This window comes from Anoplolepis gracilipes, chromosome 10, assembly GCF_047496725.1.
Source record: "Anoplolepis gracilipes chromosome 10, ASM4749672v1, whole genome shotgun sequence".
Lineage (NCBI taxonomy): Eukaryota > Metazoa > Arthropoda > Insecta > Hymenoptera > Formicidae > Anoplolepis > Anoplolepis gracilipes.
In genome coordinates this window covers 11,241,525-11,257,041 of record NC_132979.1, presented here as the reverse complement: position 1 = coordinate 11,257,041, position 15,517 = coordinate 11,241,525, and the positions used below count along the sequence as shown (strand labels likewise).

The following is a 15,517-nucleotide window of genomic DNA, read 5'->3' as shown; positions in this document are numbered from 1 at the left end:
TGAAGTCTTTTTGATATAGAAAATAAAATCAAAATACATTTTTAAAAAAATGTAAACACATACATGGATAATTTCTTGTAAATAATTATATTTTCTTGTAAGATAATATTTTTTTTTGTTTAGAAATAGTGAAATTTGGAGAAATGAAAAAAATTGTCCACATATATAATTATATATTTATACTATATATTGTGAAAGCAAACTTATTAATTTGCCAATATTAAACGTTTTCTATTTAAAAATTTCTATTTAATCTATTTATTTATTTAATCTATTTAAAAATTTGTACACCTGGCTTTTTATATTTTTTTAAATAAATTGAGTATTTTTTTTTAAAAATTTGTGTATATTTTTCGTTTTTGATATTTCGACTAGAGTATGTATATAAAAAAAAAAGATATGTTCAAAGCTGTGTAATTAAATATTTTTATCGTTTTAGATTGTGAAAAATTGATCAGGCACATGCTAGTGGTAGAACCAGAGCGGCGTTTAAGTATATCACAAATATTGACACATTCATGGATGTGTGGAAATGGAGTCGTAGAGTTAGAACCTGGAGGGTATGTATTATGTCACATATGAGCATTACATATATTCTATGTTGTAATAATAAATAAGATATTATGTAAGATATTATATAAGGTATTTTAATATCTTGTATATTAATAAATATGAAATATAAAAAATCCGCGAAAAAGCTAATGGTAATAAAAATGCGAGTTCAAGTCAATCATAAATATAATTCTTTTGTTGTTTGTCCTTGAACTGCACATGATAATATTAATATCATTATCTTTGTATTTTAGCATCAAAATATGCAATTACTAAAGAAAAGTTGTGGTAGAGGTTTAGATGGAAAAAATAATGATCCAATAGGGAATTTGCATAATTTAAAAAAAAAACAATTATATTCAATAGTTTATATATGACTTTTACTGTAATTTTTTTTTTTTTTTGAATTTTTTAATGCAAATATACTAAGAAAATAACTATTAAAATATTGCATAATTTGAAAGTGTCGAAAACGATCCGGAAAGACCCGAGTTCACTCGAACGTAATATGTGACGTCACACTTCACTAAATCTAAAGAGTACGTTCGAAAAGATGCTATTAGCACTGATAGCGTCATTCTATCTTTATCGCTCACGAAAAGTTGAACGAAGATAGAACAACGCCAATAGCGTATCCCGAACGCACCTCAAGTTTATCGAAAGTAATATATATAACCGGTAATACATACAATATATAAAATTTCAAAGAAATTACTATTTCGACATAAAAAAATGTATGTATTATACTTACAAGTTGCTTTTACTCCTCTAATTTCAGGAGCATTGTATCATTTATCCGTCATAAAATACTCCTAAATCATAAATATACTTATTTTCGGTAGATTAGAAGAACCTGCTTTCACAAATCCCGAATTTAATTTGTTTAGTGGCATATTGTTTTTATTCAGATTGAAACAATTTTTAGTACCACTCGTAATTCGTAATATACCAAAGAAGCACAGGGCGCATACGACGCAAGTTGTCTGCTAGCGTAGTGAAGTGTGACGTCACGCACTGTCAGCCAATTAAAATTGTTTTCCCTCCATGTCGAAAAATTCAAATATTTTTAATTTTTTATTTTATTTTTTTCTACTTAATAAATCATGGAAATCAAAAATAAAAAGGATGAATAGATTTGTAATACCATTTACCTTATATTTAAACGCAAAAAAGTGTAATATTCTTTTCATGCAAATTCCCTATTTTTATAAGAATTTTCTTTAAAATTATTACTTTTATTGAGATTTTAAAATTAACATAATTTAAATTGCGCAAATTCTTTTGAACAGTCTGATAAAAGTATAAGGCTAAAATGTTAAAAAAAATAGTGCCTAAATAATCATAATTGGACTAAACTGTTTGAAGACACATTAAATATATTTAAAAAAAAGTGTTAAAAAAATAAAGGTTTTGTAAGAATTTCAAGTTTATCTTATTTAAAGGAATGTTTGAACGTTCCATCATCCAAACATTTAATGAATATAATTTAAATAATTCTTAAATTACTTTTTATTAAATAAAAGATGAAAAATTTGAAATACCTGTGCAAATTTTTTATATTTTTTATCTATGTTTATTCTTATTCTTTTATATATAAAAGAACAATTTAAATTTGTGCAATTTTAGTTCAATGATTTTATTAAAGATATTATTTCAAATTTTGGAGTGAAATGCTGAGTGCTTTATTTAAAAAAATATAAAAATGGTTTTTATATTTTTATAAATAAATTAAATAAAAAAGTTATTGTTACTGTAACTAAAAATGTGCTGTACAATTTTTTTGACACCATGTAATTCTTCTGTTTGAAAAATATTTGTATACATCAAATAGTTACAACTATTTAAAGTAATTTAAAGTAATCAAATTAAATGACTCACATTCTTTCTGTGTTTTAATGAAAATGTATATTTTATAAATCTTGCCTTTTTTATTAATTTTCAAAAGTAAACTATATATATATATATATATATATATATATATGTATTTATATAATTTATTATCTAAAATCAACTTATCAACTTATTTTCCCCTCAAAACTCTATAAATCTTGTTTGAAAAAAATTTTTTTGTATAACGTCAAGTTTTGAAGAAAATACATTGTAACACTAAGTGAAACATGCTATAGCATTTATATATAAATTTATATATAAATCTATATGTTATCTAATATCTATATAAATCTATATATGTTATATATTTATATATCTTATACATTTCTATATATTTTTTATATGTTTATATATTCTCAGATGTAATCCTGACGTAGTACCACAATTAAATCAATTAGTGATAGAGAATATGTTAAGATTACCTGGACTCAGTGCAGATACGTTGTTACAAGCCATCAAAGGGAATACTTTTGATCATGTATCAGCTATATACAATTTACTCGTTGATCGATTAGAATCAACAATGCCTAATTTACCCAATATCCAAAATATATCGGGCGATTATTTGCCAGATGGTGCACATCAATTAGAGAAGGTAATTATGTAACTTATGATAAGGTATATAAAAAAACACTTGACCCATCCAGCTCTACTTTTACGAGCACAGATTTGATTTACACAGTAAATTGTAAAAGTGAAAAATAATACTATTGAATTTATTATAAAAATTCTACTTTTTATACATGAGAAAAGATATATATGTATATATATGTAATTATTTACAAAATTTATGCCCTATTGTTATATCTTATTTATATCTTTTATTGATGATTTTGAGTTATATTGTGTTGGATAGTTTTGAGTTATTTACACTTTGAACTACATACAACTCATTGTTAATTGCTAAATACTTCTTTAATGATCTTCATTTTAATGTGCTTATGTAAAAATGGAGATTTTAATAGACCTTGAGAGAGAAATAATAAAAAAATCATTAGTTTGTGAAAAATTTTGACATATAAAGATGTAAAACATTTTATAAAATTTTTATAAGATTTATCAATTAATATAAAAAAATTTATTTTGTTGATATAAATTCTATCATAAAAAAAAATACCGGGTATACCTTCAGCTTCTGCCAAGAAGATTTATCATACCTTTATTTAACTTTTTTCTATTACAATATATACTTAATTTCTATGAGAAAACCTCGAAGAGGCATATAGGTCCTCAGCGGGCTCAAACCCACGTTCCGTCGATGCGCCGCCGATGACACAGCGAACGTAACCACACTCGTCCCCAATATAAATTCTATTATAAAATTGTTGTGCAATAATTAATTGTTGTATATAATAAATTTTTAACATTATTTTTTACCTACAAATAATTAAAAGGAGATCAATGAGTCATATATCTTATATTATTACTTTACGTGTAACAATTACGTTATAAAATTAATATATCTAAAATATTATATAATTATAATTTTATTTTTTTTTTACAGTTTGGTGAAACCGAAGCGGAAACAGAAGAGAAAAGTGGTCTTTATTTGCCTCCTGGAACGTCTTATCATACAACAAGAAGACATACGGTTGGACCTGGTGATGCAGTGCATCAGTCTCCTACATCATATCCTTATAATCATATGTCAGGATATCAAACTTTACGACCTCTTCCTATTCTTCATTGTAACATGGATCCTCAAGTTCTACCACATACAAATTTACCGTTAAATCTTCCCTTAGTTCAGCATCAACCACCCCAAAATTTCCAAATAAAAGATCAGCATTTATTGAAGCCGCCTCCTGTAATGGGTGCAAGTAAGTTCTCATTTTTATAAGACGACTTTTAAATCATTAATTGCAGTGTAAAAATGATTAACCTTTTATTTCAAATCTGTTATTTTATTAGTAATAGCAGTTAAATATATATATATATATATCCGATAAAAAATTTTGATATATAATCAGACAAAAATAGTCATATCTAATTATACAAATTTATATACGAAATTTGTCTCTTTTATATATAATTATACATAATTATACATACAATGTTGCAGACATTGTGTATAAGTATGTATAAGCTTACATATACATAATTCTAATTGTAGCTATCAATTCATTTATATATAAATATATGTAATGTTTTATACGGTGTCATCTATAATTATATATATTTTTGCACAATTGTGTAGAATACTGTATAATTATATTCAATTCTGCATATCTATACATAAAAAATTTTTTATCGGGTATGTTTGAAATTTTTTTTTTCTTTAAATTCATTTGATACTATATATATTTCATAATATATATAATTTTATAATATGTATAATAATAATATATACAAAATTAATTTTTAGAAAAAAATTTTAAAAGTACTAATTTTCTTAAATTATTATAATTCATTTTTTATAATTATATAGCTCTCTTTATACATCTGTATACATATAAAACGAATATATTATTACATTATAATATGATAACATGTTTTTAAAATATTTTTAATATGTTAAAATACTTAAAAAATATATATATACAAAATTCTATTATTAAAAAATGTAAATATAACAGGATACCATTTCTATGTTTTTATATGGGCTATTCAGAAATCAATCTCCAATAGGCTTGCAAAAAGTAAAACAAGAAACAAAACTTATACAAAAAAACTCATACTCTTAAATGTTATATACATATATAAGAAGTTTTTCTTATCAATTTTATACTTTAAAATTTTTAATTTCTAATGTTTAATTAGCTTAACTTCTTTCTTTTAAAGTATTATTATTTTATTATATATATATAATTTCTTATGTATATTTGTATATATAGCGGGAGGCTTTGGAAGAAGAGCTTCAGATGGTGGAGCAAATCTTCACATATTTCATCAACAACATAGTAATAATATTAACAATGATGAAGAAGGTGGCTGGAGTCAACCTGGTAGTAGGGAACAATTACAGTCTGTGAGTATTATATATTATATTTGTAAGCTATCAAAACTATATCCGCGTAAAAGACAAACTACTTTTAATGTCGCGGGTTATGTAACGAACCGATGGTCCGGGAACTCGAAATCGGATAAGGAGAACGAAATGATTCACTCGAATATTATTACTGTTCAATTAATTTAATTCAAAGTTTACACTGTTCGCTACTTATCGCATGGAGCTCAAGTCCGTTCGTTGTCGGCCTTCCCGGCCCTTATATCTAATGTCCCCTGTCGAGGGGAGGCCCGCTGTTAGCCAATCTCGGAGTGACAGGTTGCTTCTTTAGCCGTTGCGCAGGGCCCAACGGTATCGCTGATTTAAATTATACTACCGTATTGGCTGACGATGATCGATAGCTCGACGCATGATCAGATCGATCTCGCTCCTGCGCGCGGTACGAGCGTGGTTGGTACGGCGGGGCTCTACAGGGCAGGGATTCTACTCTTGGTGAGCCTTTCCCCGTGGTGCTCAACGCTGATTTCCTTACATATTATTATATTATATCATTATATTATATATATATCAAGGATCCGGACCGAACCGGAATTGAAATCGAAAACCGTTCCGTAACCCTTTTTTTAGATGAACCGATACCGAAACCAAATTTTATAAAATTTATAACACCGAAATCATAACCGAACCAATAATATTATTTACGGTTAACAGTTTTTTTCGGTTCTTTTTCCGATTCTTAATCTATATATGTATAGATCTGTTTTTCATAGTTGAATCAATATGACGACTTAATTCTCGATTGAAAATGTTTAATTTTTTAATAATAAGTTTTTAGAAATATTAGTTTGGAGTAAAATAACATTATGCTTTTTTAGATTTTTTAACTGTTCTAAATTTTTTATTATTATTGTTAATTATTATCTCTACTCGCTTATATCTTAATTCTTCTATCTGAATCCACCAAATTAATCATTTTAGTTTATCTTTTACACATGTATATGCATAAAATAAAACATTGTATTAAATAATATAATTTTTTATTTTTATTTCTTTTCGTCTGCAAATATATAATTTAATAAAATAAATATAAAAAAAGTGATTTTATTAAATTTATTATTACACTTCAAACTCTTTCCGTACAAGTAACTATAACCGAAAAAAAAGTTTAAAAAAACCGTAATTTTTTCGGTTTTGGTTTCGTTCACTAGTCAAGAAACCGAAACTGAAATTGGAACACTTATTCGATGTTTTATTAAACCGTAACCGGAACCGAACTGAAAAAAGCTTTCGGTCCGGGTCCCTGATATATATACATATATGAATATATTTAAAAATGGACGCAACAAAATAATGAGGAAATTAAAACATCACATTTTTCTAATTCTATATTTCTTAACAAACATCACATATTCTTTACATTCTATATTTTTTAACAATTATAAAAATTTTCAAATTTTAACTGCATATTCAAAATTGGAAGATGGTTTCTAAAACAATGTTAAATATTTTAAATTGGTGAAAACTTTATGTGTAAAGTATAAAAATAAAAATATAATAAACATTTTTTCAATAGATAAAGTTGTATTTTTAAACATATAAAAAGTATCAATTATTGAAATCGAGTTTTTCGAATACGAAAGAATTTTATTTTATATTTTTAACTTAATTTTGCACAAGGAATTACTTTTTTTTCAATCGCATTATGTTCATTCTATGTAGATAATTTTATTAGTTTGTATCTATCAAATTATTGTATCGAAAAATATAGGTTTTTTTTTTTCAAATTTTTAAGCAAATGTATACAAACAGTTACAGAGTGGCAGTTCAGGATTAGTACAATGTGCCCAGTCATTAAGTATTGGTGTTAGTACTACGAGTGGAGATGGAAGCAGTAACAACAGTGGTAGTAATAATGGAAATAGTGATAGAAGAAGAAGAAGTGGTCTTAGTACTGTTATGCAACGACCAGGTATGACAGTTAAAGTTTCAATATTGTATATATTGTATTAAATCCTTTTTCCACAATTAATGATTAAAATTGCACGACTTATAGCTTCTTAATGTTTATATTTTATTGCCAATTCTTTTGATTAAATTTTTCTTAAGTTTTCTGTAATTTTTCTTAATTTTTATTAAATAAATATTGCAATAAATATTGCTTTTTGTAGAATGAAAATTGATTCTTTTTACACAAGAATTTTGATTATTTTGTAATAAATTATGCTTCAAAAGATCCTAAGATTAAAGTGTACCTACTAAAAATTTGCAATATTTTCTGAGATATTTTTCTTTAATGATATTAAGATTTATTATCAATATTGAATTATGACTAAAGCGTAAACTTATGTTGGATTTCTTCTTTATATAAGTAAAAATTAATTTTTTACATATTATCAAAATATAAATAAATCAATAAATCTGTATATCTTATCTGTTGAGTCTACTGATGATTATAAGGTGTGATTATTAAAAATTTATTTTACTTGATATTATGAATGTTATGAATCATTTGATTGACTAGTCAGAATAAAAGAAACTAAAAGAATTTCTTTGTCCTAGTCAATCAAATAATATTATTCAAAAAATATTATCAATCAAAAGATATTATTTAGATAATATTATATTTATAATACAAAAAATTATACAAACGTATAAAAACAAAATTTATATAAATTAAAATTTATCTTTGCTTAAAAAATCTTGACAAATATTATAAAATTATAAAAAAATTTGCATTTCTACGACATTGCAGTTTTAGCTTTTTTGAAAAAAAAAATTTTTTTTTAATTCTCCTTTAATGATAAAAATGAGACCAGAAAAAATAATTAAACTTAAGCCGAAAAATTTAAAAAAAAATAGAAACTCTCTGTCACGACCTTCTTTTGCAACGGTTTATCGAAGAATGATCCTCGCTTTTCTCGGTAACGATCGTGTCTGTTTTTCGGTCCCGCTGGACCCTGCACTTTACCTATTCTTCTAGAACCTTTGGTTATTTTTGTTTTGAATGTCATTTCGCTTACACTTACATACTATTAAAGTTAGTAGTGTTACTAGCAATAGTTTAAGTAGTCTGTAAGTAAATTTTCAACTGAACGGTTTGAATCGATCCGAGAATGCAGTTAACTTCAATTGCGCTCTAGCAAGGTTAAGAAATTGACATTTTAACAAAATATTTTTTGTGTGTTTTTGAAAAATAAACGAAATTAAAATATTAATATTTTAAATAATATAATATAAATATTAATACATAATATTATAATATTTATATATATGATATATATATATATATTGTATATATATATAGATATATATATATATTTTATATATGATATAATATTAATATTGATTTTAAAATATTCCAAAATTTGGATCATTTATTGCGTTTTGAAAACTATTAAAGTTGAAGGTCTGATAAAAAATTTCTTATGTATAGCTATGCAGAATTAAATATAATTATACAGTATTCTACACAATTGTGTATAATTACAGATGACACCGTATAAGACGTTATGTATATTTATATATAAATGGATTGATAGCTGCAATTAGAATTATGTATACATACTTATACACAATGCCTGCAACATTTTATGTATAATTATATATAAAGTGGACAAATTTCGTATATAAATTTGTATAATTAGATTGTCTGATTATATATAACAATTTTTTACCAGGGGAGAACAAGTGTAACCTCTAAATGTAGCGTTTATGGCGAGAAAAATGTCACTGTAAACTTACAGAGCTATATAACATCTTACAGAAATTGATTATAGTTATAGAATAACATTTTTGTTACAGTTTTACATTTTTCAAAGTTACAGAGCTTACAGAGCGAAAATCTTCTTACAGAATAGACTCATTAATCTTTAATTTGTAACATTTTGATAACTGTTTGTCTGAGAAAAAAAATGATCTTTTTGGCTCAATTTGATTTCAGCAATACGCTGTTAGAATAGTGTTTTCATTTTTGTTTACATAATACATAAATATATTTAATTACTTCTTAATTAAATCAGATTTAATTCAATGTTTAATTAATCATCAGATTACTCATTAATAATTACTCATTTTATTTTTGTTATTAAAATTTTAAAGTTTATTGTGAACTTTGGTTCAAAAATATTAAAACAAGTTTACCATATAGAAAAAAATGTAGATATTTAGAATTTATATAAACTTTTAGAAAATTAGTTTATGTAATCTTTATTTTTAGAAATTTATATATTAATTTTTGTATATTGTATATTTATACAGGGTTTCCATAAAATTCTCGCCCCACCTTTATATTTCGGAAATGGCTCAAAATTTTGAAAAATCGCAAAACACGTGTTCAATCATTTCGAGGGGCTTCACTTTTAAGCTCGATAAAAAATTTCTTATGTATAGCTATGCAGAATTAAATATAATTATCTAGTATTCTACACAATTGTGTATAATTATAGATGACACTGTATAAAACATTATGTATATTTATATATAAATGGATTGATAGCTGCAATTAGAATTATGTATACGTACTTATACACAATTCCTGCAACATTTTATGTATAATTATATATAAAGTGGACAAATTTCGTATATAAATTTATATAATTAGATTGTCTGATTATATATAAAAATTTTTTACCGGGAGGGAATCGGAGATCGCCCCCTTAAAGGGATACACAGGGGGTTTAAGGCACATACATATTTTGAAGGCATTGCAAGTTTATAAGCTTAATGGTGTACTTATTCTTGGAATTGTTTGAACTACATTATATTATAAAATAATAAATAATCCGTGGTCATTTCTAATTGTTTCAAAAAATGATTGCTTTAATGTAAAATGGCGTTCCAAAAAGTGATAGCTTTGATATAAAATATAATTTCAATTTTAATTACAATGTGTGATCTGGTTTTATTTTAAATATCTTCTATTTTGGTATTAACATATAATTTAATATTTATATTAGTAAGAATACTTTGTGCATAAACTTGATTTAGAGCTGTTATGATAACGCCTCATATGTGCACGTGCGTTTTGAAGCTCATCCAAAAAATTGTTGTACGAAGAAATGTTGCTCTTTAATGTTGTATATATTATATTTTTTAAGAAATTGTTGTTTGAATATTTATTTTATTACTGAAAATTGTTTTTTTTATGTAATAACAATAGTGCGCCAATAACAAAAATTGCACTAAATAATTTAATTTTATTATTATCATGTTTTATAAAATTATTATAATAAATAAAATGCATTATCAGTATGCATTTAAATTATGCATATATATATTTTAAAATGAGTGAGTAGCTAGCGTACGAAATCTATAAATTATATTTTCTGAGAAAAAATTGTTTAAAGCATAACATGTATCAATATATAAAAATGATAAAATAAAAATAATTAAAATTAAAATCAAATAATTAAAAGAAAAAGGATTAATGCAAAGAAATTTGACGCTGCTATGGAATAATTTGCAAGTAATTACTTATTTCATAACTTCTAACTTATGTTATAAATCAATTAGTATAATTATTATATATGTATATATATATATATATCTTTTTTTTAATATATTAATTTATATTAATAAGAACTATTAATTATTTAGTTACTTAATATCTGATAAAATTAATAATGATAAAAAATTATAATGATTTTTTATTATCAGTTAAAATATTATTTTGATGCCAGTAATAGTGCTAAGTTTTTTGCATTAAACTTTTTTACTTTTAAGTACTTTTGATTACATCATTTTTATTGATACAAGTAATGTTAGATCAATATATTGACTTTATTAATCAAGAGATATGTGTAGATGTAATATTCGTATTTTATTAATTTTACGGGAAACATTCGCATAACTTTAATTTGTAAGCCTTTTAGTTTTTATTGTTTATTAATTTTAATAATTTTATTAATTTTGTAAGCTTTTTGCAGCTTTTATATTTTTATTATATCTATCATATTTTTAAGCTTCAAAAATTCTTTAGTAGAAAATATATCTTATGGATTTTATTATTATATTAAAATACATATGTACAAATATTTAAGTATAATACACATTTATATTGTATTTTTCTGGATATAATTTTATACAACATGATATAATTAAATAAAATTTGTAGTGTGTGTAATTGTTTGTCCCAATTGGTGCACTTTTTTGTATCATTTTTTTTAGAAAAAGCAGCTTTTAAATAATAAAACAATATTTTTTTTTTACAATAATTAATTTTAATACAATAATTTTTTTAAGTAGCTGAGATGTACTAGAATTTACTAAAAACAACAACACTTCTTTATATAATAATTTCTGTTGAAAAGATAAGTTTTTAATAATTATATGCCTTTTTTTAGTTTTAATATTGAATTTTTCTTACATTAAGATCTGTGTGTACATAGAATATTTTTATCATACAAAAGACATTTGTTTTCATGTGACAGTTCTGACATCTTAATGCACATATATTTTAACATAAATATTCTATAATATTTTTATGCTGTTATTATTATTGTTAATAAATCTGTGCAACAAATTAGTAATTATATGTCCAGAGAAAAATCAGATAATATTGAGAAGTTAATATAATGTTAAATCAACTATTTAAATCAACGCTGATCTAATTAATCAACATATTACAGATATATGTAGATGTAATATTTTTATTTAATTAATTTTGCAAGCTTTTGCAGCTTTTATGTTTTTATTATATCTATTATATTTTTAGTCTTTATATAACTATGTTTTTATTCAGTTTTATTTTTGATTTTGCATGATTTTTTTGTGTCCACTGCACTCCCATGCCTCGTTGGTTGGTAATATGCATGTAGTTATAAATCCGGAACTGGTAATGGAGGTAGAAGCTAGGATGAATAGGGCTTATCTACCATCACGATTATTACCAACTCACCTTAGAGGATCAACACTTCCACACCACAGGAAATCTTCATTATATCACACTAGTACTGGTAATTTTTGCACTTTTGTTAATTTATGAATTATTTCTTTTTGTGTAGTTGCACAGGATATGTTTGGAGATATATTTTTAATATTAATAAAAGAATAGTATATTATAATTTATATATTTTTTAATACATCTTTTATTAAAAACAAACAAAATTTATATATATAAATTGATTATACAATATTATTATAAAAGGTCAGTTTTAAAATGTAGTACAACTATAAAGGAGGTAATTTATTATAAAAATACACTAAAAATTATTAATTTTTTAATGTTTTGTTATATAATTTTATTTTTAATATTTTTATATAGCTATAGATAATGATAAAAAGAATTTGTGTGTGCGTGCGTGCGCGCGCGCGTGTGCGTGTGCATATGTGTGTGTGTAGTATAACATAGTCATGTGTGGTAACATTTAAAAAAATAAGTGTGACCTTTATATCTTAGAAGTGTGTATTCACGTAGAACAAAAGCATTTTAATCATAAAATGCCCCTTTAAAAAGGAAAAATTTTACAACTTTTATTTCTGTTTTTTCTGATATAAGTATGATAAAAAAGAATTTTTTCTTGAATATATTTCTATAATAAATGATAATTTTATGTAATGTAAAAATATTTTGTTACTATTAAGCTAATGTAAATTAATGAAATTTTACACAAATTAATTTTGGACACGATGCACACATATACAATAGTATGCCTGGTAAAAAATTTGTTATGTATAATCATATATGATATATGACCATATAAAATTATATAGAAATATATAAAATTTTATATAAGTTATGTATAATTATATACAATAATATATGACTATTGTATAATTATATAGAATTTAATATTAATGTTGGCTAAATGTCAGTCAACAATAATACAAAATTATGCATACTATACATAACTATACATAACTTATACAGAATTTTATATATTTCTATATACTTTTATATTGTTATATATAATTATATATGAGAAATTTTTTATTGGGTATGTGATGTTAGAATATATTTCTAATTTCTGAATTTTTTTTTAGTAAATAATAGGGATTCATATAAGGAGCCAAGCAGTCATGTCGTTACTGAAAGATACTCACCTGTTCGTCGGGCATCAGAAGGATCGGGTGCTCCTGGACCAGGTATCCAAGCTCTTCAACAAGAGTATCAACAATTACAAAGATTAGCATCGCCTTCACATAGTCCTGCAAGTATTCCAGGATCTCCTGTACATGAAAGAGGTGTAGCAGCAATCACGCAAGGTATTAATTCTACTATCAAAAATAATGTTTTATTCAACACACATACGTTATTATAATTATTTATTATAATTTTTTGTTTTGGATTTCTAAGATAATAATTCTAATGTTTTTTTAAATCTCTGGTTGTGTTTATTATTTATTTCTATTATAGTTTTCTGTTTTTAAACATATGTGTATAATAAATTTTGTATTTTTGATATTTTATAACGTAATATTTTGTTACATTAAATTAAATAATACACACAGTACATAACCGACAGTTAACAGTTTCAATAGAAATGTTAAATAAATATTCAATATACATAATAAGATTTGATTTTGATTTTGATATGTAAAATAAAAAAATTTTTGTGAAAGTAAATTATAATTAATACATCTAATTAACTTTTTCTCTCTATTAATGATAGGTCTCAGTGGTTTATCTACGACGCCAGTACAGGGTAGTATTGTACACGGTACACCGGCACAACCACCGGCAACACCTTTAGATCTAAGTCCACTTAGGCATCATAGATCACCTGCGACTACTCCTGTGAGTTATTCTCCTAGTAATAGCCCAGCATTGGATATGATACAAGAGGAACATCCTGTGGAAATACCAAGGGTATGTAACAATCAATTAAATATACATGAAGAGTTTTGCTGTAATAGTTTGTATCAATAGAATGAAAGAAATTTCCAAAAGATAAGATACATTTAAAGTAAAGTGACCAGTGTTTAGTGCCTCGATGCGGGACGTGTCCAAGAAACAAAAAAAACATTAATAAAAACGTGTTTATATTTTTATACATTTATTAATATATTTAACTGCAGAAGAGAGAGAAAGAGAGAGAGACACAACAATAGTAAAAATATTAGAAGACAATAATAGTTAAAAAATTGGAAAGGTTAAATCTCTCTCTCTCTCTCTCTCTCTCTCTCTCTCTCTCTCTCTCTCTCTCTCTCTCTCTCTCTCTCTCTCTCTCTCTCTCTCTCTCTCTCTCTCTCTCTCTCTCTCTCCCCTCTCCCTCCCTCCCCCCTCTTTCCTCTTCCCTCTCCCCCTTCCCCTCTTTCCTCTTCCCTCCCCCCCTCTTTCCTCTTTCCCTCCCCCTTTCCCCTCTTTTCTCTTTTTCTCCTCCTTCCCCCTCTTTCCTCTTCCCCTCTCCCCTCTCACCCTCTCCCTTTCTCCCCTGCCCTCCCCCTCTTCCCTCTCCTTCTCTCCCCTTTCCCTCTCTCTCCCCCTCCCTCCCCTCCCTCCCTTCCCCTCTCTTCCCTCCTCTCCCCTCTCCTTCTCTCCCTCTCTCCTCTCCCTCTCTCTCTCCCTCCCTCTCTCCCTCCCTCTCTCTCTCCCTCCCTCTCTCCCTCCCTCTCTCTCTCCCTCCCTCCCTCTCTCTTTCCCTTCTCCCTCCCTCCCTCTCCCCCTCCCACCCCTCCCCCACTCCTACCTCTTCTCTCCCCTTCCCTTTCCCTCTCTCTCTCCTTCTCCCTCCCCCTCTCCTTTTCTTCTCCCTTCCTCCCTCCCTCCCTCTCTCCCTCTCTCTCCTCGGGACAATTCGGTCCAATCTAGGACATTTTCCCGGACAATTTTAATGCAAGACTGTTCTGCACAATTCGAGACGTCTGGTCACTTTAATTTAAAGAGGAATCACTAGGATCAGTTACGTCAAAAATTAATACATCTAATACATTTTGAGACTCATGAATTTGACATTGCGCAAAGCATTTTTAGTTTTTTAAAATATAAAATTAATAAATAATTTATATTTTTAAAGTATAAAAATTTGGTATGTAAAATAATTTTTCAATATTTTTTTTATTTTTACTATATTTTTTAAATAGTGCTAGTTATAATTTTTGACTTGAACCATAAAATAATCTAATTAAACGGAAAATTGAGTTTTGAAAATAATAGATTTTAAAAATAGAATAAATTTTTTTTAAATGTAA

At 25.8% G+C, this 15,517-nt stretch overlaps 1 protein-coding gene across 2 annotated transcripts in view; it reads left to right on the top strand.

Annotated features, from left to right (window-relative positions):
• LOC140670718 (serine/threonine-protein kinase SIK3) overlaps positions 1–15,517 on the top strand; it is a 63,505-nt gene that overhangs the window by 11,850 nt on the left and 36,138 nt on the right. Inside the window, exons 5-12 of one of the 2 annotated variants that reach the window (XM_072901441.1) lie at positions 440–560; positions 2,803–3,037; positions 3,947–4,262; positions 5,277–5,410; positions 7,199–7,358; positions 12,205–12,342; positions 13,370–13,591; positions 13,999–14,195. In XM_072901441.1, coding sequence (XP_072757542.1) covers positions 440–560; positions 2,803–3,037; positions 3,947–4,262; positions 5,277–5,410; positions 7,199–7,358; positions 12,205–12,342; positions 13,370–13,591; positions 13,999–14,195 — 1,523 coding nt within the window. The remainder of the gene's footprint in view (positions 1–439; positions 561–2,802; positions 3,038–3,946; positions 4,263–5,276; positions 5,411–7,198; positions 7,359–12,204; positions 12,343–13,369; positions 13,592–13,998; positions 14,196–15,517) is intronic. The other variant, XM_072901442.1, reaches the window with a different exon arrangement.